Raw genomic sequence first — 26,434 nt, forward strand, 5'->3', positions numbered from 1 at the left:
AAAACCGTAAGGTCATGTAACACACTTTCTCTGTCATTTGTAAGTACATTAACTCAGTGGCCATATGACAGTGAAATTATGATAATGGGCTGTGAAAATGGGTCAGGCGGGCACTGCCTTTCATGCTGCCTTTAAACAACCATCAGAGCACAGCTCAAATCAAATATGACAGTAGAAAAGCACGGAGTTTACTTCTCTTAAAGTGTTTCTACTCACTCAAGTACACATGTAAGATGAGCCAAAGGGGTCCCACCTCAGTGGTGAGTGAACTGCAAGAAAGTTTCCCCACTGAGAGATACACTTCTCTGGCAAAACAATTCTGCCTGAAAATCACGGATGTCGCGGGAAGAGGGAGGTAGAGGTCAAAGCAGGCTTCTTTCCAAACCATTTCTCCACCATGGTCCAAGATCTGAACAAATGGGATCACATTCTGAAAACTGCTCCACGAAGTCAAAAAAAAAAAAAAAAAAATTAAAACAGAAGCAATTTAATGTATTTGCTTAAACAAACAAACAGAAACCCTTTTCGTAACACTCCTTGTATGCTCCACTCCCCTGAAAAAGTAAGGAAGAACAGGAACGAGATGTTGGTTTTGCTGGGCTGGTGCATCTCTGACTCAAGTGTAATTGAACAGAAGAGTTTGTAACTAAGAACGTCTGCCCCTCAATTTCAAAAAGCGGCCTTGTGAGTACAGTTGAGGAATGAAAGTTTTTAAAAGATGCTAAAATATGCACGTCTTTGTGGCTTATCCGGAATGACTTCTGACGTCCAGCATCTCTGTGGGGCTTTGCCTTACAAGGCTGGCTGGTCCCACTGTCCTCAGCAGACCCTGCCCAGAGCACCTCCCAGGCCCAGAACTCCCAGAGTTCTCCCAGGTAGCCACCGTGATCTCCAAGGAACGTCCTATCTGCTTACGTATCCAGGTGCAATTCCTTTTAAATAGCCCTTTCTCTTTCTTTCTCTCTCTGTACTAAGGAACAAAATAAAGTAATAATTAATACTAATAATAAAATAGAATCTGTCAGTATAATAGTTCCTGGGAGAACTCTAAGCGAGAGGCTGATGAACACAGAGACACAGAAACACCATCCACATGCAAAAGTTAACTGAATGGCAGAGATAATTGCTAAGATAATTATTTTGATAGAAGCCAGTTGAAAGCTTCTGTAGCGTGTTTTACTATTCCTGTTAAGGGTAAACTATCCATTTCAGATATATGCTATTCACAATGACATTTTATTTTCGATTTCTTTCTGGAAAATAATTGTAATGAAAACCAAGGACCTGAAGAGGAGAGCGAGCTAGAAAAGTTTTGACACGTATTTCTATTTACTGTACCATAATCCTATCAATAAGTGATACTATGTATTCTCGTGATGCACTATCTCCAGAGTATAAAATAAAACTGTACTTTATAATAAGAGAAGAAACACAAAGGATAGTTGGGACCATCCTGTGGTCAGCATCAGGGCAAGCTCCTTGAAACTCTAGTAGAGTTGACTGACAATGGAATTTAATGTAGTATAACTACAGTAAGTAGCCTTGAGCAAAGATACAATTATAGCTGAAAAGCATCTTAGGTTCCTGACTGTTGCTGGCATCATGATATAAATCAACAATTGCTTCCTCCCTTTTCCTCTGCAGCCCCTCCCCTCCAAACTCAAAACACAGAATCCTCCAGAATCAAAAACTTGGTAAAAGGTCATTTTGTTTTCCTCCATGCCATAAAAATGGCATAGCTAGATCTGACACGCATATGCAAATCAGCTAGGAAAAACACTGATTTTCCTTCACACTGAATTACTGTATCTGTATGAATATTGATACAAACACAACTATCAACAACAACAAAAAAATACAACCTCTATGGTTAGTTGCCAAGATGTGAACAAGAAACATAGACATATTGAATGCAGTTACTATTTCTTGGCCCCATAACTCCAGCAAACCACGTCCACAATGGATAAATATCTATTTCAATTTATTTAATTGTATTAATAGTTAGGAATGCTAACATTTGCTTGCAAGAAAAAGGACTTGTAAAATATACAACATGGTGTCAGAAGAATATATTGATTATTGATAACTTATTTATATGGGCATTTAACACAAAACAGAAGTGTGTATCTAAGAGGTCAAGAAAGAACAACACAGGTTGAGGGTGAAAAACCAGTAACACGAATGGAAATGCAGGTAGGTCCCACCCTTACAGCACCTTCTAGTCCTCGGAAAGGCATCTTATGTCAAAGTGATAGAAGATGAATCTGACTGTGACACAGAAGTAGTGTTAGTTTGATAGATTACATTGCTGACAAATGATTGCATGTTCTTTATTTTTTTAAAGATATGACTGCCAGTCACATATTTACTCTAATATTTAATGAACTTGCGTATTGAATAGAATGGAGCTTCCTCTCATCTTATTTCTATCACCGTTATCACTGGGAAACCTTGACCAATATCCAGAAACTACCCTGAGTCTCCATCTCCTAATCTATGAAAAAGGCGGGGGTATAACAGATGATCCTTAAAACCCATTCCAGCCTGAAAATGTTCTTCAAGTCTTTTGAGGGCCAGAAGAAGCAACACGCAGGGCAGACACAATGAGTAAGAACACAGTGATCAAGACAGTATGAAAGAGTGACGTGCTGAACCAGTCGAGGGAAGGGTGCTGGCCACATCGTGAAGGAAGAGCTTCTGCTTCTCCGAAGGAGGAGGGGGCGGTAGGAGGGCTTCTCAAAGAGAAAACACTGAGCTGCCCTAAGCACTCAGAAAGGATTTCCAAAGGCAGCGAAGGGTAGGAAAAACGACGAGAGGGAGCAGCGTAAGCAGAGGCATGGCTGTCGTGGAGCGTGTGGCCCTTGGGAACGGACAAAGGGCCTTGCTTCCACCAGCATATCAAGACTGCATTTGCTTTCCTTCCAACAGGGTCAATCTTGAGGCCAAGAGACATGTCTAATCCAGTGTACTGCTCTCTCAGGTTCAACAGGACAGAGCAGATGGCCCTAGCCAAGAGGCAATCTGACAATTTATATGTATATCCTAAGCCTGCAAAAGTTCCTACACCGTATCCTATAGGCCATCGCTTGTGGAACACCTGTAACAGTGCTTACCTCATAGGAGGCACTCAATAAAGATTTACTGAATGGAGAAGAGAAAAGCATATTACTGTCTTTAGTCTGACTCAATATCGTGCCGTTGACGTCATCATCTTTGCCTTTTTGTTTGTTTGTTTTTAACAGTACAACAAAAGGAGAATGTATACGGTAACCAGAATCTCCTGGTAAACTTCCAGGGACCACACAAATGCTTTCTGAGAAATCAGGGAGTTTTGTTAGTTCAGTGCAAGTTGTCTCTAAAACACAAAAGCCTTAGAGACCCAGTGTTGCGTCTCGTGACTGGATTGGAGGCCACCATCTCCTCGGGACCAGAGCTTCACCCTGCACCCTGAAGTAATGTAAGGCACAGCTCCTCCCTCCTGTGGAGGACGCAAACTCAAGGGTTTCATTCAAATGATGGCCAAATCCCATGTGAGCTGTAGCCATTCATTTGCTTGTTTATTACACATCATTGTTAAGCTGATCTGTAAAATCACCCTATATGGAAACTAACATGTTCCCCCACATCAAAACTATTTGACTTCAAATCCTCCAAAAGCGTGGCTTTTCGTCTCAGCCAACGATCCCCCAGCACTGAAACGCTGCAGCTGTGAGAAGTGCATGATGACTTCCCCTTACCAGTCACAGTTAAGAAGTGAATACATTATGTAACTATGAAATGAGAAATTATGTTTTCAACAAGGTAGAAAGAACCAGACATCTTGAAAAAAGCCACAACAGGACTCCCAGCTTCCTGGGGGGTGGGAAGGTGCACGTCAGCTGGGGGAGCCCCCCTGCCGGAGGCACTTTCGGCAGGCTCTCTGGAGCCCCCTGGGAGTACTAAGGTGTCTTCACCCCCGATGTCTGCCTATGGTTGAGTTTATGGTAATGGGTGCGTGGGTCAGGCCGTGTATTAAAGACGCCGATGTGAGCTGACAAGTGGTCCAACGTTCTGTACAGAACATCTTTCTGTAGAGATGACTGCTGTCCTTCAAAGGAATCACCCAGGAGGCCATAAATTTGTTCCAATGATGCTGCCATCAATCAAAGTGTTTTTGGAACTTCTCTTTTGGCAGAATCAGTCAGTTCATCTCCTACGAGACAGAGTTTCCTCCTTATAGTCGTGGAATCTGCTGCCCTTTCCTCTCTTCTGTCTTCCCACCTTTCTACTCGGCCCCCGCAGCAAGCATCGGGCCAATACACAGGCTCTTCTTGTCCAAGCACGTTCCAGAATCATCCTCCCCTGCCTCCCTGAGATCAGCTGAGGCTGAGGAGATGTGAGCAGGAGCGATACTATGCCATTTCCAGGGAGCCTTCAGAACTGGTGTGAGTGCCATCCAACACACCTGCCACGGTGACCAGCAACGGTCTAGATGGTGGCAGCACATCAGCCGAGGGCCCGACTGGGGTCAACGTGCCGCCTGCGCAGAGACAGGCGCGGAGCCTGCGTGGGAAAGCCAGTTCAGTTACCTGAGCCACAGGGTGTGTGGGTTGTGGTTACTGCACACCCATTCTGTCCGACACGGTCCCCTATCTCCTTCACACCCCACATGCTCGAGCTGGGGTGCAACAGTCATCACCTTAGCAACTCGGCAGGCTAAGGACCTCCAGGAAGGAGTCTTTCGAGGAGAGCTGGAAAATGAGGTCAGAGAGAGAGAGGGAACTGCAGACCCAGACCGAGACTGGCAGCCAGGAGACAGAAGTACGCTTTCAGCTGACTGGGTGATTTTAATCCATTACGTTTGACATCGGAGGTACTACAGAGATAGTAAGTATAAAACTATGAGATTACCTGAAGCCGATCAGCCCGTGGGTCCCTTCAAACTTGGGAGATGAAGGTTTCCCTGGGCATGGGCATGTATTATGGCTGTGCATCTGTGGGGGGCAGCTGGGCATTCAGTGAACGTGTACTGTTTCGGGCCAAGGCCAAAGGATGGCACCACAGAGGAAAACTGCTCAGCGTCCATGGAAGCTCACAGGGAAAGCATGGGTGCTATCAACCCCCACCTCCCTCTTTCCTCTGCAAACCCTGATCATGGGTGAATCAGCAGCTGGCTTATGCCTCTCCATCTCAGGACAGATGATGGGAACCCTAGGTGTCGTAGTGAGGCATGAAAAAATGACAGGAAGAGATGACTCTGTCCACAAACATGGACACGGAGATTCTGCCCACGTTCTTTTGCATTTTCTAATGCCGTTGACTGAGCTGCAGCGATTTGGCAGCAGGTTACTCACTGCAGAGACGCACAATGGCGAGGCAGCCTTGGTCTTCACAGAACTGAAAAGTAGGATGTGAGAAGGACACCTTCGACTCGTTTCCATGCCCAACGTAATGCTGGAAGCCTTCTCCCAGAGCTGCAGACCCAGTGCTAGGGAAAAGGCAAGGGCAGAAGACATCCTTACCTTGTCCAAGGAGATATGAACGGATGTTTATTGTTGAAGCAAATTCATACCCTCGTGAGCAACGCCAAGGACCTATGAGAAGCAGCAGGCTAAGAAGCTGGGGTGGGACACAGAAGGACCCCCCAAGGCCCGTGCTCATGTATGCATGCACCCATGCACCCCTCCACACACAGGACTCTGCTGGGATGAACAAGCAGAGACCTGGTCAGAGTGGCACGAGCATCATAAGAGGCTCACACAGAGCCTGGGACATCGTGCACCTGGTAAGTGGGTGTTGATGACACCTTTGTGGAAAGCAATTTGATGATGAAAATGACACAAACTCCTTGACCCCCCAAGGCACCTACTGGAGAGCACGTCCTTTGAAATACAGAAACATCCAGCAGCACGGTTTGGGGTGGTCCACAGCCAGAAGCAACCTGAACATCCACCAATAAGCTAAAAACTGAACAAATGTGGGACAGCCACAGCTCGAAAAGTATACAGCCTAAAAATAGACTAAGACGTCTCTCTGAGTGATGATCATGACGCATTTTTAAGTGAGAAAATCAGACCGCACGAATGGATTCTACTTTTTAGAGAATAAAGATAACCCTACATGTAGTACATATGTTTTCACACATAGGTATGAGTAGAGAGGAAAGTGAGGAAAACAGAACCAGGCTGTTTTCATGGATTACCTTTGTGGGAGGGGAGATGGAAAGGGAGAGAAGGGGAAAAGATTAATAACTTTCTTTAGCTATTTTTATTATAAATGCTAATTATTTTATACACCTTTACTCTATTACTTAAAATAAGCATGTATTGCTTTAAAATTTAAAAAATAACGTAAGAACATGTGAATAAGCAGTAGCTGACATTAACATCATCACTGTCACCATCATCAACATCATCATCATCTTCACCCATCACCATCATCTTCACCCATCACCACCATCACCACCACCATCATCACCTTCATCACTATCATCACCACCACCATCATCATCACCATCATCACCACCATCATCACCATCATCACCACTACCACCACCATCACTATCTTCACCCATCACCATCACTATTGCCACCATCACCACCACCACCAACACCATCATCACCACCACCATCACCATTATCATCACCATCATCACCATCATCACCACCACCACCACCACCTTCACCATCATCACCTTCATCACTATCATACCACCACCATCACCATCATCACCACCACCATCACCATCATCACCACCATCATTACCTTCATCACTATCATCACCACCACCATCATCACCATCACCACCACCATCATCACCATCACCATCATCACCATCACCATCACCATCCTCATCATCTCCATCCTCATCATCATCACCACCATCCTCATCACCACCATCACCATCATCACCACCATCACCATCACCATCCTCATCACCACCATCACCATCACCACCACCATCACCACCACCATCACCATTATCATCACCATCATCACCACCACCACCACCACCTTCACCATCATCATCACCTTCATCACTATCATCACCACCACCATCACCATCATCACCACCACCACCATCACCATCATCACCACCATCATCACCATCATCACCTTCATCACTATCATCACCACCATCATCATCATCACCATCATCACCATCACCATCCTCATCATCTCCATCCTCATCATCATCATCACCACCATCCTCATCACCACCATCACCATCACCATCCTCATCATCTCCATCCTCATCACCACCATCACCATCATCACCATCATCACCACCATCACCATTATCATCACCATCATCACCATCATCACCACCACCACCACCTTCACCATCATCATCACCTTCATCACTATCATCACCACCACCATCACCATCATCACCACCATCACCATCATCACCTTCATCACTATCATCACCACCACCATCACCATCATCACCACCATCACCATCACCATCCTCATCACCATCATCACCATCATCACCATCACCATCATCATCTCCATCCTCATCATCAGCATCACCACCATCCTCATCACCATCCTCATCACAACCACCACCATCACCCATCATCACCTTCCTCATCATCTCCATCCTCATCATCACAATCACCACCATCCTCATCTTCATCACCATCACCACCATCTTCCTTCTCATCACCATCACCATCACCATCCTCATCATCTCTATCCTCATCACCATCATCACCACCATCACCATCATCACCACCATCACCATCACCATCCCCATCATCTCCATCCTCATCACCATCATCACCACCATCACCATCATCACTATCATCACCATCACCATCCTCATCATCTCCATCCTCATCATCATCATCACCACCATCCTCATCACCATCATCATCACCACCACCACCATCACCCATCATCACCTTCCTCATCATCTCCATCCTCATCATCACAATCACCACCACCATCATCATCACCATCATCACCACCATCTCCACCACCATCATCACCACCATCATTACCATCATCACCTTCATCACTATCATCACCACTACCACCACCATCACTATCTTCACCCATCACCATCACTATTGCCAACATCACCACCACCACCACCATCACCATTATCATCACCATCATCACCATCATCACCACCACCACCACCTCCACCACCATCATCACCATCAGCACCATCACCATTAACATCGTCACCACCATCTATGAGTTGCTAGCACAGTCATCCTTCCTGAGTTCACTGTGACCCAAGATAAGGAGGGAAATCCTAAATGGATACCCCAGGATAATGTTCTTCAAACTGAGAGCTATAACTCCTTAATGGGTCATAAAATCAATTCAGCAGCATTTTTATAATGGGATAGAATATACAGATCTTTCTTTGACTTACAATGGGGTTACATCCTGATTAAATCCATCCTAAATTGAAACTATCATAAGTCGAAGATGCATTTAATACAATTGATATACCAAACATCGCAGCTTTGCCTAGCCTATGCTAAATGTGTTCAGAACATTTTCATTAGCCTACAGTTGGGGGGAATAAAGTGCCTGTGGGTATCAGATACTGGCTAGTACACCCTGAAGATGCCATTTCAATACAAAATATATGTCAGTGGGGGAGTGGGGCTTGCAGAGAGGACTGTGACAGTATGTACCATGCACTCTCCATCAATTCATCCCAACAATTCATCCTGAGTTGTGATCGTGGAGGAGCACAGATGGAGGGCCACTGCGCTAGTGTTCCCACGCCATGAGAATCCTGCAGACACCTTGTGTTGCACCTGTGTTAAAGAGCAGGCAGGTCCTATGAGTAGGTGCTGGCTGCCTCCAGGGGCACACTGTGCAGGGAGCTCCTCCTCTCTTCCTGCACGAATAATAATGTCTGGTGCACCGCTCTCTCCAGACGCCCCCGTTAATGATGACAACAGCCGGCACTTACGACGATGCTGTGTGCCTGATCCTGTTCTGAGCACGTCAGCTATCTTAAAGCACTTGCTCCTCACAGTTCCATCATTTTACAGACAAAGAAACTGAGGCAAATGGCGTGCCTCAGCTAGGAGGTAGCTGAATTTCTGTGACCAAAGGGACATGCACAAAGCAGCTGAAATTAGGAGTGTTGTTTGAATCTATGAGGATAAGGAACGGAGAATACAAATTCGACCAGGGACTGGGGGTCTCTGGGATTACACTTTCTACAACAGAGACACCAAATCAGACAGAAATAGTCCAGAATCAAAAGCAAAGACTTTCATTACTTATCTACAGATCCCAGCCATTTTCTCCTGCTAACATAGAGCATCTAAAGGAACTTAAGACTAAATTTTTTTAAATGAACAATTTCCTAGATTAGTAACTTACTAAATATCCTCAGTCAATAAACCTCAAAAACATTTTCTCTTAGGAAAGCACTTACTCTTAGGAATAAGTTAAATTCTCACTTTCTGTGCTTAGTCCTAGTCAGGATTCTGGAACATCAGCCGAACTGTGTGCTTCTTTTTGGCACATGATGAGAAGCATGGTTTAGAACAGCAATAAAAATGATCCATTACTTAAGAATAGTTTAGCAGCTTCTATATACATTAAGAGTTTTGGTAAATGTTTCAAATGCATTACTGCGGAACACAAGAAATCACATGTCTTTGGGGTCTTGAGTGATCTGTCAATGAAGGGGATTAGTTCATTAATGATCTCCCAACTGAAGCCCAATTTGATCAAGTGTTTTAACTGAATTGTTGAAAACTGCAGCAAAGATCAGTTTGGGTCCTTTCATGAGGGATGCAGATGTAAGTGGGTATTTCATATACACCTTTGAGGCAATAAATATACATCATCACTACTTTCTGATAAATAGGCAATAAAATAAAGTTACCTAGATATTTTTAAAAGAATAGCATCTCACCATAAGTCTGTCATAAGTAAATTATTTCATCTGAAATGTTACAGCTCAAAGATAAAGCAAAAGTCTTGATTTCAAACAGAAAAATGCCTCTTCTGACCTCACTAGCTGTGTTTATATGTGGGAAAAGGGCAGGTGAAAATGCACACTATTGGTGGGTTTCTGTATATACATTAGATGTGCTGCTTTAAAAATTATAGAAAGATCCCGTATTGCATATAACCATGGAAATTACTAAAATCACTAAAATTTTAGGAAAAAAGTTTACTTAGAGAATGAGATGTTTTTTCTCATAATTCTTCCACCTAATTCATGAATCACTAAAACAATGACTACATGGTAATGATGTTTCTAGAAGATTCCAGTGAACTGTCCTCAAATTATCAGTTCTGGCTTTCATCCTAATCACTAATTCACAGATATTAAAAATCTGCCCCCACCCTACTGTATTTTAAAAGGAGAAAGCAGAAACTCTCTAGTAAAAGCAACAACAACACATCTTATTTTAAGCCCAGGAAAAGCAGACTCAATTTGGGATCTGGAATCACCCCACGGACACGTGACCTAATATGGGTTATGTGGTTCAGACGCCTCTGTGACCCAGCTTGTCTGCTATGACCAGACCCGGAGACACGTCAGTCAGTCTGATCTCTGGTCTTTAATGACTCAATGTTACCAATGCACAAGGAGAAACAACTTTGTAATTGTTTCAGAAATGGAACCTCACTGATAGTAATATCACAATGCCTGTCAATGATCAGCAACACACCTTTTGAAAATGAATTCTCCTTAAAGAAATCAGACTTCCTTACTGATTGCATAGTTTCATTGACAATAGGTCTTTTTTGAGGAATTGCTATTACTTAAAACATAGAAATATCAGTTTCCATTGAAATACACTTAGTTGCCTATTTAAAATCATTTGAGTGTCTTTATGCATTGAAGTGTTATCGTCCATGCCTTGGCCAATATCCCCATGAAAATAGCTCCCAAATTAAATTCCTAATAAATTAAGTTAATAATTCACCTTCATTAAGTAATTTAATTTCTTTAGTGAGCAATAAATAGTTCTTGTGACATTCTTCTAGAACAGAAGTTCAAATGTTATTTTTCTTCATTAGCTCAGTCTCCTCCTGAGCACAAGAAGTAAAATACACAAAAGGGGTCTACTTGTTACACTGTTACACTGTAACAATTCCACCAGAATCGGTAGCAACCAAACAATTCGGGCGGCTATTTTCAAAGTTCTTGCTTAGAAATGTTAGAAACTAGACCTCACATAGGTACCAAAAAATACAAGTAGCATTTTCCTAAGATTATTTTTAGATCCTGTATCATATGTCAGATTTCATTTCTACATTTTAAGAAGGAGTAGTTGGCTTATACTGTATCCCCAGTGATGTCAGGAAAAAAAAAAAAGAAAAGAAAAAAGATTGGTGAAAATAGAAAAGTTCCATGGAAGTGTAAACAGTATACCTATATTTAGCATTATTTGTTTCCTATTGAGCTAAGGGTACCCTGGTGGTCAAATTCTCACATCTTGATAACACTGTCTCCAGTTCCTTCAGACAGTGCACCCTGCACCTCACCTCCACCCAGTGTGCAAATGGAAAACCTGGAGGTGAACTGGCTGAATGGGCAGCTGTGGGTGTAGTCAGACCCACATGAGCTGAAACAACACAGTAGTGCTCCCCTCTTCCCAAGGCGGGAGCTCAGAAAGCATCCCAGATGGTGGGGGAGGACAAAAGGAAATAGGCATGGCAGAAGAACAGAACCAAATAGTTTCCAGCCAATTCAACTTAAATATATATATACATTAAAACAGATGCAGAAAGCAGACTTAACCATTGTGAAATTATACACAAAAGTGTTTCCGAAAAATACAAAAAGAATTGATCCCATCAATGATTTAAAATATATTGTTGACTGAAAACCAAAGTATTTAGGACCCATGTGGGTAAGCTGGGTGTTCTGGATAGTTGAAGGTTTACTCTTTTAAGCAGAATTTTAAAAAAATGTTTAAACCCTGGAAAATCTACATAAAATGGACATGTTTTTGCCACATTACTCAAAGTATACTGTACACAATTAAAATTTGCCTGACAACTAGATATAAAAACTGTGAACAGTCAGTACCGACCACAAAGGGGCAGAGAACAATTCCATTTCCAAGCCTGCAATGCTGTGTTTTTCCTGGGATTCATTCCTTTACAACAGCCCCCCCCTCCCCTTACTATTCGGTCCTCTGCTATCACTTCTCACTGTTATCTGTGTGTTTTTCCTTACTTCCAATTTGCTACTGTTAATTTGCAATGGCCTAGGACAACAGATATTTGTGACTATTAGAACTGTGTGTAACAGAAAAATAAAATTCACACGGGGAGGGAAGACCTAGAGATACCGTCTATTAATATATGTATGAATTCAGCGCATGGATTTTGATGCCTGATGCCCTTTTATCCCCTCTGATTCTTCACTCTGTCCCAGAAAAATAAAGACTGTAATTAACTGGTTTCTAGATAGGTGAGGTTTTACTGTTTCAAAAATGATATACATATATATTTATGAATGTCTCAAAGCCGTATTTATATCTGATCACATTAAGCCCTCCTGGAGTCCCACCAAGCAAGAAGCATTCCCTTTCCATAGGTAGGGGTGACGCAGGGTGGTAGGGAGGGGACCGTAACATATTCTAAAAGCTGAACGAAGACACAACTGTTAATTCCAAACTATTCTACCGAATACAACACATCAAGATTTAATTCTCATTCTAAAACTAAATAGAATCATGAAAAAAGAAAAACTATTTTACATTGACCATGGGAGAGTACCCAAAAAGCATACATATTTCAGTAGATGTTACCCCAGGCCCAGTCCCAGGCACTAGAAGATTTTTAGGATATTCAGCAAGAATTAGGCATGAGCAACAAAAAATAAACAATGCAAAGGCAAACCCGTGTGAGTTTTTAAGTTTTTAAAGATTTATGCACTGTCACCAGATAACACTGAAAAAATGTGTACGTAAAGTGGCACATTTGGCAGCTACATGCTAAAGCCCAGCCCTAAAACTGAAGACTGGGTGAATCAGAGAGATTGCATTATGAACACACTTTTTAAAAATCAGGTCCTCTCCCTTCCTCACCCCCTTATTCCAGTAGGGCGGTGTTTATATTCAAGTAGAGTCCTTCGCACTCTTTCTCCATGTTTAAGGCCCTTTGCCTGCCAATTCACTCTGAAAAGACTTCACTTTTGAAGCAGGCAGGCTTCACAGACGTGAAGATGGGTTCCTTTTCAGGCTAAATAGTCCCAATATCTGCCTAACCCTCCACCAGCAGAGGGAAATCTCCGCTCCCCGGCTTCCCCGACAGACAGCACTTGGGGTGTTCTCATCCTCAGTGATTTATTTGCAGAAGATGCTCGAAGTCATCTTTCTCAACTGATATTTGACTTTAAAAAAAATCCAAAATTTTTCCAACATTCATCAGTGTTGATGAGCTGTTTTGTTTTTGTTTTTTTTCTAAAAGAACAAAGCTACAAGAGAAGGTAGCAATAAAAAAGTACTAAAATCCAGGATGGATCTACTGTATGCAAAGGTAAACAACAGCATGTGCTGATACAGAAAACTCGCTAGAAAGTTGTCAAAAATCAGTAGCTTTCCAATACACCAATAATAACCAGTTAAAACAGAACAGAAAAGTAACTCCATTCTTGAGAGCAACAACCCAAACTAAACAAATGAATAGCCTAGAAGACAGCATCAGGACAAAAAACACTATCAAGGGCCTATGCGAAAAATCCACAAGTATTTGTGGTATTATTATTTTTTAAGTATTATTTTTTAAGCTGACAAAAATGGTTCCAAAGTTCCTCTAATACAGAAGAATAGAAAAAAAAAATACTCTTTGAAAAAAGAAGAAGAAGGGGTACAGGGAGTGGATAGAAAGCTCTTAGATTGTTTCAAAATATATTACATAGCCACAGTAATTTAAACGGGAAGGGGAGGGTACAAGTCAGGAATAGACAAGACTGCTTGTTGAAATCACAGGGAAAGCTGAAGATACAGCCCCAAATATATGCTAGCACTCTGTGCACAATGAAGGAGCATCTGCAAGAGAATTCCGTGGAGAGAGGACAGATCATTCAGTACACAGAGCTGGGAAAACCGGCTATTTGAAAACAAATAATAAAGTCAGATACCCACCTCACACCATATGCCAAAATTAATTTCAGATATATCAAATATTTAAATATAAAAAAAATAAATCCATAAAAGTACTAGAAGACAATAAAACTGGATATTTACATCATCTTCAAGGTTGGAAGGCGCCTTTTAAACATTACTTCAAAGGCAGAAACTATGCAGGAAAGGACCAGAAAACTATTTATTAAACTAAATAAAAACAACTCAGTCCATCAAAAAAAATTGCCATAACCCAGGGAAACACATAGTGCTGGTGGGGCTGAAAATGTACACGGCCTTTCCAGAAAGCCAGTTGGCAGTATATATACCAAATAATTTAAAACAGCCAAAACCTTTGACCTAGTAATTCTACTTCTGGGAATTTATCAAGGAAATGATGATACTATTGCCAAGATATACATAGAGAGATATTAATTACACAGTTGTTTACATCTGTGAAACTGAGCAAGAACGAAATTTCCAACAATGGTTGACTTCTCAACTAAATTGTGCATGTCAATAAAATGGGATGCTATGCAAGTACTTAAAATGACAAAGCAGGTCTATATAACATGGTAAATGTTATGAACTAAAAAATAAGCTACAAAACAAAACATGTAGGAAGAAACCACTTTGGTAAAAATACATGGAAAATACTTATATGTATACATTTGCATAGGAAAAGATCCAGAAGAATATATACCAAAATATCAACTTTGGTTATTTCTAGAGGGTAGGATTTCAAATAAGCTTCAACTATTTTAAAATTTCTTTTTCTCTGTTCAAGATATATATATATATGTGTGTGTGTATATATATGTATATATATATATACATATATATACACATATATATACATATATATACACATATATATACACAATATATATATACATATATATACACATATATATACACACACACATATAATCAAAACATATATATATAATCAAGATAGATATATATATATATCACTTGCATATCTCAAAAGATAACAGAAGAGGGCAAAAACTCCACAAACTAATTTTTAATGTTATACCAAAGGGTTTGCAACTATAGAAATACTAGAAAGATGACTGAACATCCTTATTAGAACTTTTCCAAATCAATAAAAAAATGAACAAAGCAATGGAAAAATGAAAAACATGGGTAAAAATAATTCAAAAAGGATTTTGTCTAATAAATACATTTGTCTAACAAAATATATGGAAAAACGTTCACCCTCACCTGGAACCCAAGAAATACAAATGAAAACAACATGGGGATACTGTTTCAAAGCTATTAAATTGGCAAAAAATTAAAAATACCTGTGTTGGCAATGGCTCAGAGGCATGAACATTTCTAGGCACTATAAATGAAAAGATACCTTGATATATTTTGAGGACAGGTTCGCAATAGATACCAAGGGCTGACCAAGCAACGTCAAGTCAAAAAAAATTTTTTTTTCACTAAAGAAATCATCGTGAAAATGTACAAAGTAATGTGTAAAAAGCTGTTCACCATTTAGTGAGTAAACTGATAAATACTACCATTACCCCATTTTTGTTTAAAAAAATATCTGTAGAGGCAAAGAAAAAAAAAAATCCTAGAGGAATTCAGGTAAGATGTTCATAGTAGCTATATCTGGGTAGTCACGAATGATGCCTTTTGGTTTGTTTATCTATATTTTACAAATTTTCCATATAACATGAACACTTACACAAAGAAGAAAATCATTTAGTAACACGAGTGAATTCCCCATAATTCTGTCTCAAATTAAGAAGATAAAGTAATAGTAATGGACTTTGCCAATAAAAAGAAAAAATAGATGGCTGGTGAAAGCAAGGGAATAGAGAAAGACTGCAACAGGAACACAGCATCGGATTGCAGCATACTAAACTGCTACACTCAACTGCAGGGGCCCTTCCCCTGCAAACACGCCCACGTCTGGGGCACCTTCAAGTGACAGACGCTGGAGTGGGAGTCCGGAGCCCTCACCTGCCACTATCAGCTGCCCAGCCTGCCTGGGTTCATTCTGCTCAGAACACACTGAAGGAATCCCATGGAAGACCACCTCGACTCCTCCATCCCTAAATGCATAATTCCAACATGGCTAGTAACTCTGAGTTACTCCATTTGGTGATACAGTTAAGAAACATCTCTGATGCAAAGATTCATAAGCTCATGTAGGAACTTAACACTCTGAGGAAGAGCTAAGCCAGGAGCCCTAAGGTGACCAAGCCTTCTGTGGAGATCAAGGAGCTCTACGGGCTCTCCTGTTGAGGGACTGTTCTCTCAGCTTCCAAGAAGGAGAGATCGTGGCAGAAGAACTGGTAAGATTGAATGATCCATTTATTCATTGGCTGGCTGGTTGTCCATCCACTCATTCACTCACCAAAAATTTACTCCGGGTCTACTGTGCATTGGGTACCATGCTGGGCAGTGGAGGCAAAGGGAAAGCAGCTCCAATCTCCAGGGGCCCTCACTCCAGCAAGCAAGACAGACATGGTGCAACAGGGCCAGACTCCGGGAACAGAGGTGGGTGCGTACTGGCAAGAGCGCTGGAAGGAAAGACCCCTCGAGTGGCAGGAACTCAGTGCGGAGAAGTTCTTTCAGGTACGCAGTTGGGGTAGGAGGCCCCAAGGGAACAGAGTATAAAAGCAAAGCCTGCGATTCATCGCTGATGGATGGAGAAGCAGGAAGGAGACCCAGGTGGAATGCAGGGCAGAGCCCAGCACAGAACAGAGCCTGCTTCTAACCCCACCCCTTCACTTCAGAGATGGAGAAACTGGGGCCTGGGCAGGATACATTCATTTCCAAGGACCCACAACTGGGATGTCGCAAAAAACTCGGGATTCTTAAGCTTTTCCACGACAGTGTTCCCCGGGATCACTATGGGAAGAGCTACAGAAAAGACTACCCTGGTGAGGAATATCTGAGCCGTTCGCCCAGCATTAAGTGACCAAGCAAATTTGGGGGTGTGGCGGGAGTGGGGGGAGTCCCCTGTAGAGACGTGTGCAAAGACAGCACAACCAGAACCTGGAGACCCAGGAGTTCTGGAGCCTGGGGGAAGGCAGGTGCCAAAAAGCCTCCGAAGTTTTACCCTCGAAGAGGCTGTGAACAGAGAAGTAAGGAGGGGAGCAGAGCCAATGGGGAGCGGCGAGGCCCCTGGGGAGCAGCAATGTGTGTTCTAGTTCTGCCTACAAGCAGGGGGCAGCCACCGGGCCTCCTAACCAGACCACTCCTGCCCCTCTCATTCAACAAGCTGCAGGCGTGGGGATGGTTCCCTCTGGACTGGAAAGCACGTACGCATCCTCCAAAACAGAAAGGGCTTGTCCTTAAGCCCGCTGGTGTGCAACTCCACCTGCTTCTTAACACACCAGATTTCTGAGTCCTTGCTTCTGCTGTTACGTCTTAACTGTCTACAAAGAAATGCTCAGCTTCATCACACAAGACTTAGCAAGGAATGCAGACCCTATAGAGCATAATTAAATGATCACAGTTTCTGAAGTTGGATACACTAGACCAATCTGACTGTATTATTAACAGGAAAAATATAATTAGGCAAGTAAACATATACATATATGTCATATTTAATTGAAACACTAGCTTCCTATATAAAACGGACTCCAAATGAGAAAAAAAATACATTTCTTAGAATTTGTAGTTTTCCTATTTTCTTTTACTTCAAGCCTCCATTAATATAAGCCAATTAACTCCCAACTATATTTACAGAAATAAATTAATAGTTTTAGTCTCTACATTTCTGAGTTCATTATTACTCACTCTACCTCATCATGATAAATAATCTTTGAATCACACGTAATGATAAAGGAGTATCTAAACAATCCCAGATTAATGCCTGAAATACACACATGAAAGTGAGCATAAAAGAAATACGTGGACCCAAATCTAGCACTTTCTATACTAACCTAGGGATGAATATATTTCTATCACATTCCACATGAAACTTCATGCCATGATATTTCTGAAGGAGAAAAATCTTCATTAAGAGCCAGCAGAATTATGAAGTTGGACCCCAAGTAAGAATTTGACACTTGAACGAGAATGCAGTCATTAAAGGTGCTGATACGGTGATGACCAACGATTCGGACGCTGTCCCTGAGCATGATGGACGTCCTGTCTGGTGAGTGGATGCATATTTTTCAGGGCTAGAAACATTTTTGTAAGCTTGCATATACTTTTCATAGCTATCCTTAAAAAATAGTTCTAGGTGCTTTCTGTTGTTTGAAATTTCTCCCCACTCCTCAAAAAATACATTTGATTACTGCCCTTATCTTTACATCTTAGAAAACAGAGTTCTGTTTTTCTGGGTTTCAAACGCAGCCGGAAGTCTAGGGTTTACTTTCACTTTGCCGGCACTGTGGCTCTGAATAAATAAAATCCTTAGCTATCACCCTTTTCCATTAAAGTGAACAGGAAGTTTTTAAAAAAATGGTAAAGTCTAAACATTTCAAATGAGCACCGCAACAAGTACATTTAATGATAAAGTCGCCCCTATCTTTCACACTTCAGAAGAAGGACAAAGCTGCTATTTCACTGCCCTGTGGGTGTATGGCTACTCTTCTGTTTCCCTAATTACGCTAAACACAGAGAATATTAGCAAAAGTGCAGAAATGGCATCCCCTCTGTATCAGAGACTGCTTTCCAGAAGAGCCCTCACAATGCAGACACAATGAGGGGAAAGATGCTTCCCCAACTGAAATTGCAGGGGATGATTATTTTCAAAGTAAGGTAACTCAGGAGGCAAGGCAATCCGTGCACTGAAGCTCACATCTGTTTTAAGTCATAAAGGCCATTAGATCTTGTGGGTTGTGCAATCTGCGATTCAACCAACTTCCTACAAAAGCCTGGAGAAATGGCATCTTGAGAAGCAGGGGTGCCTCGGCCGCCGGGGGGCGGAGGGGAAGCAGAGCCCGGGCAGCCGCTGCAGGAGAGGCGGCAGGCTGCACCGCCCGGCTGCAAACACAAGGTCACGGCCGCAGCGTGGCCGACCTGCAGCACCTGCGCCAGGTGCTTCATCCTCAGCAAACACGGGCATCTGGTGAAGGTGGGGAGCAGGCAGCGGGCCGAGGGGACCGTCAGAAAAGAAGCTGCCCGCTCACCGGCCCCGCGTGGTGCACCCACCGAAGCCCTTCCTGAAGACGACATTGTGTCCGGGCGCCTCCATCTGCTGGAGCCAAGATTATGAAGAAGCCATATATACCACCAAATTACTGCGGGCTCAAGCTTGGAATAAATCCTCCCGTCCCTCGCTCGCCGCAACATCTCCAGGCAGAGCTTCAGTCCTCCATTACTGTGAATGTTCTTTGGCCCACAGCAAAAAATATTGACAAAATTCCGCTTTGAAGACAGTTATTGTCTCTGTATACTTGATAGCAAGAACTTCACCTGCTAGCATTAAATTCTTGAGTTTGGAGGAAAGGAGAGGAAATGTGCCACGTCTCAAGCTCTTCTGCTGTAGCAGCAGCAGATCAAATTATTCTTTCAATTAGACTAGTTTTGTGCCTAAAAGAGAAAGAGGCCACGGGTTTTTAATTTTTCCCCCCCCACACAAAGAATCAAAGGCATCACCTCTTCTAAACCCTGTGAATCGGACATGATCTAAATGGCTTAGTATTCGTGGATAATACAGCTCATAAAATTAAATCTACTATCAGAGATTTCAGTAGCACTAATTGTGTGCTCTGAGCTCACAGGCAGCCGAGTAATGGACAGCTCTGCACTGGGGCACATTTCGACGGACCTGATGAAGGGCTCCACACACACCCCCATCCAGGTCTGTGTGCCAACATCACAGAAATCCGCGACGCCCCATCAGGGCTTAAACAGAGGTCTGGGACTCCCAACGTCACCCCCACGTCCCTGAGGCGAGGAGGGACGCCCCACGGAAGCCACAGCACCTCCTCTTCTTCCTTTGCCACCCGACGCGCCCACGTTACTGATGCTGTGGCAGGCAGCGAGACAGCCCTGCACAGCCCATGCATCTCGGCCGACTTCCTGCCGGAGGACTGGATCCAATCTTTCGCAGGAAATGCCCGACTCACACGTGCTCGGTGCCGGGCTTTCTCTTCAAGACGTCTGCTTTAAGGGAAGTAAAATTTAAAACACCCATTTTGGTGGGATACTTATAAGGTAAGGATGCCTCACTAGCTGGTGGTGGTGGGCAGGGTGTGTGCACATATTCGTGGGGGCAGGTTGAGCGCTCCAGAACATGGATTCTGTTTCAGAAAACCGCCTAAATAGAAGTCAAAGACAAAGGCTAGCTGAGATACAACACTCAGAATTATCAGGACACTGAGTATAAGAAAACAACTTTTCTCTATTCTGGTATACACGGTGGGCAGCGTACAGAACTTGGCATCATTTGCTGGCTGCCGTGATCAGGAAGAATTTGTGACAGAATGTGAATGGTGGTCCCTTTCCAACGAGGAGCTGTCCTCTGGTACATCCCCAGATAAGACAAGAATTTCCCAAGCTTGAAACACGAATTCTGTAGTTTCAGCAAACAGACTGCATAGGGCCAAACGGGGAGACACCCTGAGATCAAATAAATCAGAATAAAATGAGAAACCAAAAATCCAGCAGTTCTAGAAAGTCCGTATGCTTATGGTTATGGTAAGGAGACAGTTCAGGTCTAGATCAGTGAATCTGAAAAGCCTAATCTTCCCTTCTTAGTACAGCTTCACACGCTGAAATACAGAAAGCACGGTGCAGTCCCATAAAAGCTAAAAAGGTATTTTAAATATCAATATAATAGCTTAAAATTAACATTCACATACCCCTAAAAATCCAGGTTCCTTAACAGGAACTTTACAAAGACAGACCCCTGCAAAGTGCTTTACTATTTCCGTAGCTCTAGGTAGTACTGGCTATCTTCCTGAATCCAACTTCTCAAAATACCAATGTGGAATTCACCTCCTCCCTACTCCTCTCTGTTTTACCTAAAGGCACAAAGTAAATCCAGTTTCTCTTCACAGATTGTAGGCCTGGTTTTAATTTGTGCAATAGTCCTTTTGATAACAATGCCTAGTTAAAAACATCCATTAAAAGTCTGTAGCAGGCATTTAATGGAAGGAAAATCTAATAGGTTTCCACTGCAACTCCTTCATTAACTTTTAAAAGAATTCTCTCCTATGGTGTTAGCAGACATGCACACATACACACGCACGCACACACACACACACACACACAGGGCGTGAGGAACAAAGAGAGACAGACAGACAGAGATGGAGGTGGGGAGAGAGAGGACTGGAGATGGAGACCAACAAAAGGGGCTTTCGCATATTCAGGGCTGGATTATTAATCTTTGAAAAGAACGTAGTCAAATAATCTTTGCTTTTTCGGATACCTTTACCAACCCCTAGTAAGCTAAGACCTCCTTTTGTAACTAGTATCCACTGTCTCCAAGTCATAAAAGTGCGACTCGGGGACACAGGCCTGAAGGCAACATCATACCAAGGCCGTCCGAGCGCGGGGCACCCAGTGAGCATCCTTCACCGGGAAAAAAGCAAGGACTGAAACGGGCCCGAGATTGGCCAAACCAAACAGCCACGAAGAGAAGAAGGCCTACAGCCGTGATGCTCTGACCGACGCGTGCTCTGCTGGAGAAAGCCAACCTCCAGCTCGTCCTCCACTGGTCAAGCAAGGAGCCACATCAGGCTGGCAAGGGCGCCTCGTGTTCCCACCGGTTCCTCCGGCACGCGGATGACACCCGGCGGGACGGTCGCCCATGGTAGCTGGCCAGCCGGATGTGGCACGCACAGGACAGCCGGAGTCCTCTGCCCTCGGCTCCGTGTTCCTTCCTGCCCCTCAACGAGCTTCTGTCGCTCACCTTTTTCCCAACGTAGAACCTCATATTTACTATAGTATGTCTTCATTTGTTAGAAACATGTCTTGATTTACTGTGATTTCTTGTCTGTGCTCTGGTTCCCAAGCTGTGTGGGATTTGAATGGTCTGGCCCTCTTTTTTCCATCAGCCCTGCCCCTTCCAAGACCCTATATACTGTGTCACACCAGAAGAGCCTGCACGAAGGCCCTATTAATAATTTTAAGAAAAGACAAAACCATTCAAATTAAACTCAAAGGAGAACTGTGTACATAGAAAATGCATTGGGGGGGAAAAAAAAAAACTGTTTGGACCCCTGGGCTAATTTAGGATGGGTTACTGGTGATTTATGTTGTAAGTGAAACTATATGGTGTCTGTCCTTCTCCTGAATCTGAACATTCCCCAGCTATTCCTACTGAGCCTGCTAACAAATGTCACTGAAAACAGGGCCACTACTCACAACCACAAAGGCAGCAAATGACCACCTGATTCAGAGACCATACGCAAGTCCAGCAAGAGGTAAAGTGGGGCCTACAAGGCCTATGCCGTCCCTGAGTGGCCCTCGGACCAACACCATCCTCAGAACCCCAAGGAAAGGGGTCCACCGGGACCACACCCAGGACAACCGCCAGTCCTCACAGGCCTGCCCCCACGTCTGTCCTGCAGACAATGGCATCCCCAGTGTGGGCCCCCAGGATGCACGACCCCCCTTCCCTGCCCCGCACTGGGCAGCCGAAGCCACTGCCGGCGAGGCCCCTTGTGGTAGAGGGGAGCCACCACTGGGGAGGAAAAGGCGAGACCCATCAACATGAGGGACAGACCTACCTCAGGGCAGCAGGTGGGAGCTGCTGGGAAGCCAAGCAGAGGGCCGTGAGCTGCGCCCCTTTGCCCCACCTTCCATTTTAAGTGGCTGCTCACTGTTGAGCTGCCCGCACCCCCTTCACCAGCAAACCTAACAAGGGCCACTCCATTAGCACTTGCCCTGTAGATGCTGGACCCGCCGCAGGACCACGTCACAGCTGTGTGGTACCTCCCCTGGGCACAGCTCACGGCAGCTGCCCTCCGGACCGACGAGGATACACTATAACCCAGTCAAGCGGGAGGAACATTTTGCTCTGCAGTCATCAAATGTCACGGAAACACTCCACATAACTAATGCGCCACTCATTTACTGACCCCAGTTTGTTTCAAGATGTTTCAATGAATCACAGTAGTGCAACTTTCTCGAGCATGAGCTATTGGGGGACCCTTCCTTTGTATCCCCGTCCCAGACGGTCACGTTGTAGGCTCCTCACAGCTGATCTGTAAGCACGTACCCTTCCAGTACAAGTCCATGAAGACGGGTCCATTCCTTCCTGTCACTGTGGGACTAGCAATGGCCCCACGCAAACCCCCGAGGGGTGAGATGGCACTTTCAGTCATTCGTTATCAACAATCAAGATGCTGGTTATCAATAGCGAATATTTGGAAAGCACGCTGAGCCCGCGTATGACTCACAGTAGGCTGTATGTCTACCTCCAATCTTCAATAAAAGCTCAAATGAGAAGGCATGATCTTCTCCTACAGTGGGTTGAATAGGGTCCCGCCCCCAAAATCGTGTCCTCCTGGAAACCCACACTGTAACTTTATTCGGAAATAGGGTCTTTGTAGATATAACTGGTTAAGTTGCAATGAAGTCATCCGATTAGGATGGGTCCTAAGTCCAGTGATTGGTGGCTTATAACCAGAGGAGAGAGCACTCAGGCACAGGGCAGACAGACACACAGAGGAATAGGCCACGTGACGATGGGGGCCGACTGGAGGAACGGCGTCATGAGCCAGGGTTCACTCAGGATTGCCGGGAGCCACAGAAAGCTGGAAGAGATGAGGAAGGATTCTCCCCAGAGCCTTCAGAAGGAGCATAGTCTCGCTGACCTCTTGATTTCTGATTCTAGCCTCCAGAACTGCGAGAGAATGAATTTCCATTGTTGTAACTACTGGTTTAACTATTAAATTCCCTCTAGGTTTTAATTTTTACTTATTTGTTATGAGCTTCACGAAACAAGGAGAAATCAAAGCAGTTAGGTAAGGGGATCATAGGCGAATGGAATAGATGCTAGTTGCCCAATTATACAGTGAAATATGTGCTCCTTAACATCTAGGGGGATTGTCCCACCTGCAAGCACACACCTCCACAGTCCCTGACCTGGGGAGGAGGGGAGGGAGGGCAGACCTACCACCCTGGTCTCCATTCAGCAAAGTGGCCAGCCGAGAGCCGGGCCTTGGCCAGCGAATCCTGAGCTGCAAGCTCGGGACAGGGCTACGGTTTGTGAAGGGGAGGGAAGGGGATGGAGGACACCTCTTCTAATTCCCAGAAGTGTCACAGGACTGTCGGGCCAGACCACCCACCCCACCCCAGAATCTGGAACCCACAGATCCAAACGTTGCGGAACACTCAAGCCGCGTCCTGGAGAGGTGACCCATGTCCCTGGAGAACGTGATGTGCTCACTACTGTTCCTGGCACCAAAAACAATAAGCACTCAGTAAATATGGGTGGATCAATGACAGGGAGAAACTGTCAGTGGAGTAGCCCACGGGAGAAGCTACCCCAGCCAGGCCGCGTCCTGCCTAGCGGGCGCAGGTGCCCAAGCAGACGTCACTCGAGCACTGTCTTCCTACCTCAAAACCCTCGCTTAAAATCTGAAAACACGCAGTAAATGAGCCGCTGTTCTGAATGCGTTAATCTAAATAGCAGGTTTGACTGGCTGTTAAAAATTATTGAGCGACTCCGAAGATCAAAATTGAGTAGGTTTGTGTTTTGTGATGGTTACAGAATTGTGGGATGGGATCCTTTAGTTGAAGTAACTTACAAGAGGGGAGAAGAGAAAGCACTAGCACCTGGTGAGTGCCCCTGAGCAGCGTGGAAGGCTGTCCCCAGAGAGGATGCCGTGGGCCACATCCTACTGTGCAAGGCAGCTTAGCCCACAGGACTCCCGTCAGGGTGGGCAGCAGGGGGGCCACGTCTTCACTCAAACAGGAATCTGTGGTTCGCGGCCAAGGCTAGGGGAGAGAACACACGTGTGCACGGGGCCTGGCACGACGATCCCAGCAAAGAGCTAATACAGCACCAGAGGCCCGACGCCTGGTGCAGGGCTCCGCACGCAAGGTGGCAAGACGCGCCAGTCACTGGACCATTCAGGTCCTCACAGGACCTGACCCATCTGCAAACCACGAAGTTTCTCAGGAACGCTAGGACACTGGAACTTTTACACACATTCTCAAAATATCTCATACAAATTCCAAACTTGGCCAAAAAAAAAAGTAGCAATGTCTCTCTCTCTCTCTCTAAAAGCCAAGTCATTGTCCTTGAAATTTGCAGAGTTATCACTTTCGGGGGGAAGTGACGTGCCGGAAACCGTGAACAAGAGAGAAAGAGCGGGCAGCCTTTAAAGACCCCTACTGAAGACAGCAGCATACGAATTTAGGTTTGCTTGGTAAAATGACACTTGACTTGTTTAGACCTTACACCCTCCAAAGACATTCCTACTTAAGGTCAATAGTGTACAGCTTATCTTTAAAGGGTCAGTCCTACCAGTGGGCTCAAGCACGAGCGTCAGGCCTGTTGACCCTGTGAGGTCCATATACCGGCAACGCGGAGCCAAGCCGGGCGGGGGCCATGGCCACACCCGGCCCCCGAGGCACGGCACTCCAGAAACACCGGGCTCCTCAAAACTGGGGAAACTGACCCCAGGCTTTCCCCCTGCTGTGCAGAGCGCGTTTTCCTCATAGTTCATGCTTCTGAGCCTCTTCCTTCTAACTGAAGTGTATATATATCCCAGGCAAGGAAGAAGACAGGTAGAATCTATTAAAAAAAAAAAAAAAAAGGAACTGAGACTTTATTCTCAAAAAGATACGTTCAAGAGAGTGAGAACTCTCTTGTAGCTGGCAGTTTAAAATGAAAGTTTACGCAAATTAGATTTTTTATAAAAAGCTATTTTCATAATTTTATCATTTTTATAACGATCCTGTAACTCTGTGACGATGAAATTACGTAGTATTTCGCATAACAACATGTGCTTCTTCACAGAACAAGCTCCCAGTCAAGGTGTCTGTATTCTTCCATAATGAAATCATTACACGGCCACACTTTTTGGGGAATGACAAAAAAAAGTTTCTTTCAAGAGTTCAAAAGGAGCTGAGCTTTGAGGCTCCCTGGAAATTTTAATTAAAAAAATAATAAATAAATAAAATGTTAGGATTGAAATATCAACTATTCCTTTAATTCACAGCATTATCTCATTAGACAGGGCTCTAAACAGGGGGGTTCGTATGATGCCCCCGAAGCCTCGAGCCCCTTGCTCGTGCTGGCCCCTTCTTTGGCGCCCTAGGAATCCCTGTGGCCTCTGACCCTCTGCAAAAGTAGGACATCCCACTGGGGCTGGGAGCCTGCTGTCTGAGCCCTCATCCCTGCTCCCCGCTCCCACCACCCTTCCCACTGAAGAGGCCACCGCTGGGCCCTGCTCTAGATTTGATAAGGGGAAGCTGAGCTGGCAGCAGGTCACATG

General features: G+C 44.2%; 1 protein-coding gene across 5 annotated transcripts in view; it reads right to left on the bottom strand.

Annotated features, from left to right (window-relative positions):
• The window catches only part of TSHZ1 (teashirt zinc finger homeobox 1), a 78,296-nt gene that overhangs the window by 23,840 nt on the left and 28,022 nt on the right, over positions 1-26,434 (bottom strand). For 2 of the 5 annotated variants that reach the window (XM_064578571.1, XM_064578572.1), the window contains exon 2: positions 25,616-25,731. The exons of 2 other annotated variants lie outside the window; for them this stretch is intronic. Coding sequence is in view for 1 of the 3 variants with exons in the window: in XM_064578569.1 (XP_064434639.1) it covers positions 25,462-25,510 (49 nt within the window). In the remaining 2 variants the exon portion in view is untranslated. Of the gene's footprint in view, positions 1-25,461; positions 25,596-25,615; positions 25,732-26,434 lie in introns of those variants that run through there. One more of the 5 variants, XM_064578569.1, reaches the window with a different exon arrangement.

The sequence above is a fragment of the Mirounga angustirostris genome, unplaced genomic scaffold (genome assembly GCF_029215605.1).
Source record: "Mirounga angustirostris isolate CCGP_5_RB_7025 unplaced genomic scaffold, mMirAng1.0.hap1 SCAF_14, whole genome shotgun sequence".
In the NCBI taxonomy this organism is placed as follows: Eukaryota; Metazoa; Chordata; class Mammalia; order Carnivora; family Phocidae; genus Mirounga; species Mirounga angustirostris.